This window comes from Phyllostomus hastatus, unplaced genomic scaffold (genome assembly GCF_019186645.2).
Source record: "Phyllostomus hastatus isolate PE091 unplaced genomic scaffold, TTU_PhHast_1.1 phas_scaffold_78, whole genome shotgun sequence".
Lineage (NCBI taxonomy): Eukaryota > Metazoa > Chordata > Mammalia > Chiroptera > Phyllostomidae > Phyllostomus > Phyllostomus hastatus.
The window spans coordinates 37,330,278-37,332,689 of record NW_025334041.1 but is presented as its reverse complement, the minus strand read 5'-3'; the positions used below and the strand labels follow the sequence as shown (position 1 = coordinate 37,332,689).

General features: G+C 48.0%; 1 protein-coding gene across 1 annotated transcript; it reads left to right on the top strand.

The window, feature by feature from the left end:
- The first annotated feature begins 279 nt into the window (after positions 1–279).
- Positions 280–1,707, top strand: LOC123811211 (syncytin-1-like). The gene has a single exon (XM_045827258.1). The coding sequence runs from the start codon at positions 280–282 to the stop codon at positions 1,705–1,707; it is 1,428 nt and encodes a 475-aa protein (XP_045683214.1).
- Positions 1,708–2,412: the final 705 nt, after the last annotated feature.

Below are 2,412 nucleotides of genomic sequence, written 5' to 3'. Positions count from 1 at the left end.
GGACACCAACCAGTGGAGAAGACACCAAAAAATGGAACATTACTCCACAGGGCACCTGACTATACTCGGCAACTTCGCAGGAATATTGGGAATTGGACTGTCTGTGACCCCGGCAGAATGGAGTCCCAGGGAGCAAGTCGCCCTAGGAGTAGTTTATCTCTGTTTAGTCTCTGTAGTTGGATATATTGTATGCTTTGTTTGACAAATGTGGGGTCTATCTCAGCCCCAGTCTGTAAATGTAGTGCCCCCGCAGGTAGGATTAGGCTCGGCGGTAGAGTGATGACCTACCCACTTCCAGCTGTAGCTTTCACCTCCTCCACCTCCATTCCATCTGGCTGCGTTCGGCCACAGCCCCAATTCCTCTGCACTGGGGGAGAGAAATTATACCAGACTGGAATAATGGAAGGATCTGTAGGATACCAGTCCCAAAAGTGTCAGGGACATGGATACCCTGGCCAACAAGTATGTTGGAACTATTACCGCCAGCTAAGTACAATGAGCCAGAGAGAGTTTGAACAGGCTAAGAAAGAGGCTGCAAAAGACATAGCAAACCAGTTGGCCCAAGAAGCAGTCATCTACAAAAGGGCTAACCTCATGGCCTTTCAGGAGGCCCGGCAGAGGGTGAGCCCAGCAGTCCAAGTTCAGTACATGGTCCACGCCATGTATGCAGCATACCAGAATGTTACTAACTCCACAAAAGAATGCTGGGTATGTTTGCCTATAGAAGAAAAAGGGTTTCTAGGTGTTCCAGTGCCCCTGAGCTGGAACAGGGCTCATAAGCCCATAGACACAGGTCCTACTGTGATCCAAGGACCTGTAGCTACCATTGTCTTCCTAGATGCTAAGGGAATGAACTTAACCTGTTTGGTGGCAAACCGGACCGCAGAGTCAAGGAATGACGTGGGACCGCTCAACCCCCAGCTCTGCTCTGGTCAATGTAATATTCCCAACAACAGCAGCCTCTGTACTGAACCTGGAATCTTCCTTCTCTGTGGGAAGGCAGCTTACAAGTACCTGCCCCAGAATTGGACCAGGATCTGCATTGAAGTCTTCCTAGACCCTAGCATCAGCATCCGGACCCCTAACGAGATGAGAAAACTACTGCAGCCTAAAGTAAAGGAAGCTTCCCAGTGTAAGGGAGGAGCAGGGGCTGCCATAGCTATAGGGGAAAGTCTTGCAGTGGGGGTTGGGGCAGGAGTCAGGGCAGTGAGATTGTCTGCATCCACTTACTACAAGCTGTCAGCTCAGCTGAGTGAAGATATGGACAACGTAGTCAACTCCCTGACCACCCTGCAGCAGCAGATAAACTCCTTGGCTGAGGTGACCCTTCAAAATCTGAGAGCTTTAGACCTCATTACTGCAGAGAAAGGTGGAACATGTATGTTCCACGGAGAAGAATGTTGCTATTCTGTCAACCAATCTGGTTTAGTAGCAAAAAAGGTAAAAGAATTAAAGGAGAACATTAGAATTTGGGCCCAAGAGCTAGAAAATTGGAATTTTGGATTCAATCCACAGATGTGGCTAAGGTGGATATTGCCTGTTCCGGGGCCCATCCTCATAATTCTCCTAGGCATAACTCTGGAACCCTGCATTCTCCGAACCTTGGTCCAACACTTGGAAGCCACGGTGACTCGGAAGGTGGCCACCGAGGTGTTAGCCCTTCAGCGGTACCAATACCAGTATCAGCGGTTACAACCTTCCCCATGATGTCAGCCACATAGCCAGGTGTATAGTGATGCTAAAGGGATAAAAACACCTTATAGCATCAAAAGGAGGATTGTGACAGGACATAGCTGAGCAGTAGCCATTCTTAGGTAGGCCCTGACCAGCAACTGTTCCCAGACAGCAGCCTTTCCCAGATAAGCAATTATCTCCAGTCGTACACTAACCTTTGCTTTCTGCTCCTGTATGCCTGCTTTCAGCAGCTGCTTTCCTCCTCTTCCTTTTTGTCTTTGTAACAAGAATATAAGCAAACTCCAGCTTAAGCTTAGGGCTCAGAATTTGGAATTTATCTCCTCTGGGTCCGCATGCGTGAATAAAACCCCACTTCTCAAACTCCGAGGCTGTCTGAGTCATCTTTTCCATAACAGTTCCAGGTGACACTGATGGTGCTCTTTCTGGAACCACACATTGGAGTACTGCAATTAGAGCCAAAGCGTAAGAGATTGGGGAATGCCCTGACTGGTATGGCTCAGTTGGTTGGGCGTTGTCCCATAAAGTGAGGGGTCACTGGTTCAATTCCCAGTCAGGGCACATGCCTAGGTTGTGGGGTTGCAGGCATGTAAGAGAGGGCAACCCATCAATGTCTTTCTCTTGCATGGATATTTCTCCTTTTAAAAATAAATAAATAAATAAAGTTTTAAGAAGAGATTGAGGAATAAATAAGAGGTGAAAGATTGAGAGAGAGAAAGG

Bases quoted from the DNA above. Each gene is read 5' to 3' on its own strand.
- LOC123811211 (XM_045827258.1), top strand. From the start codon at position 280: ATGACCTACCCACTTCCAGCTGTAGCTTTCACCTCCTCCACCTCCATT.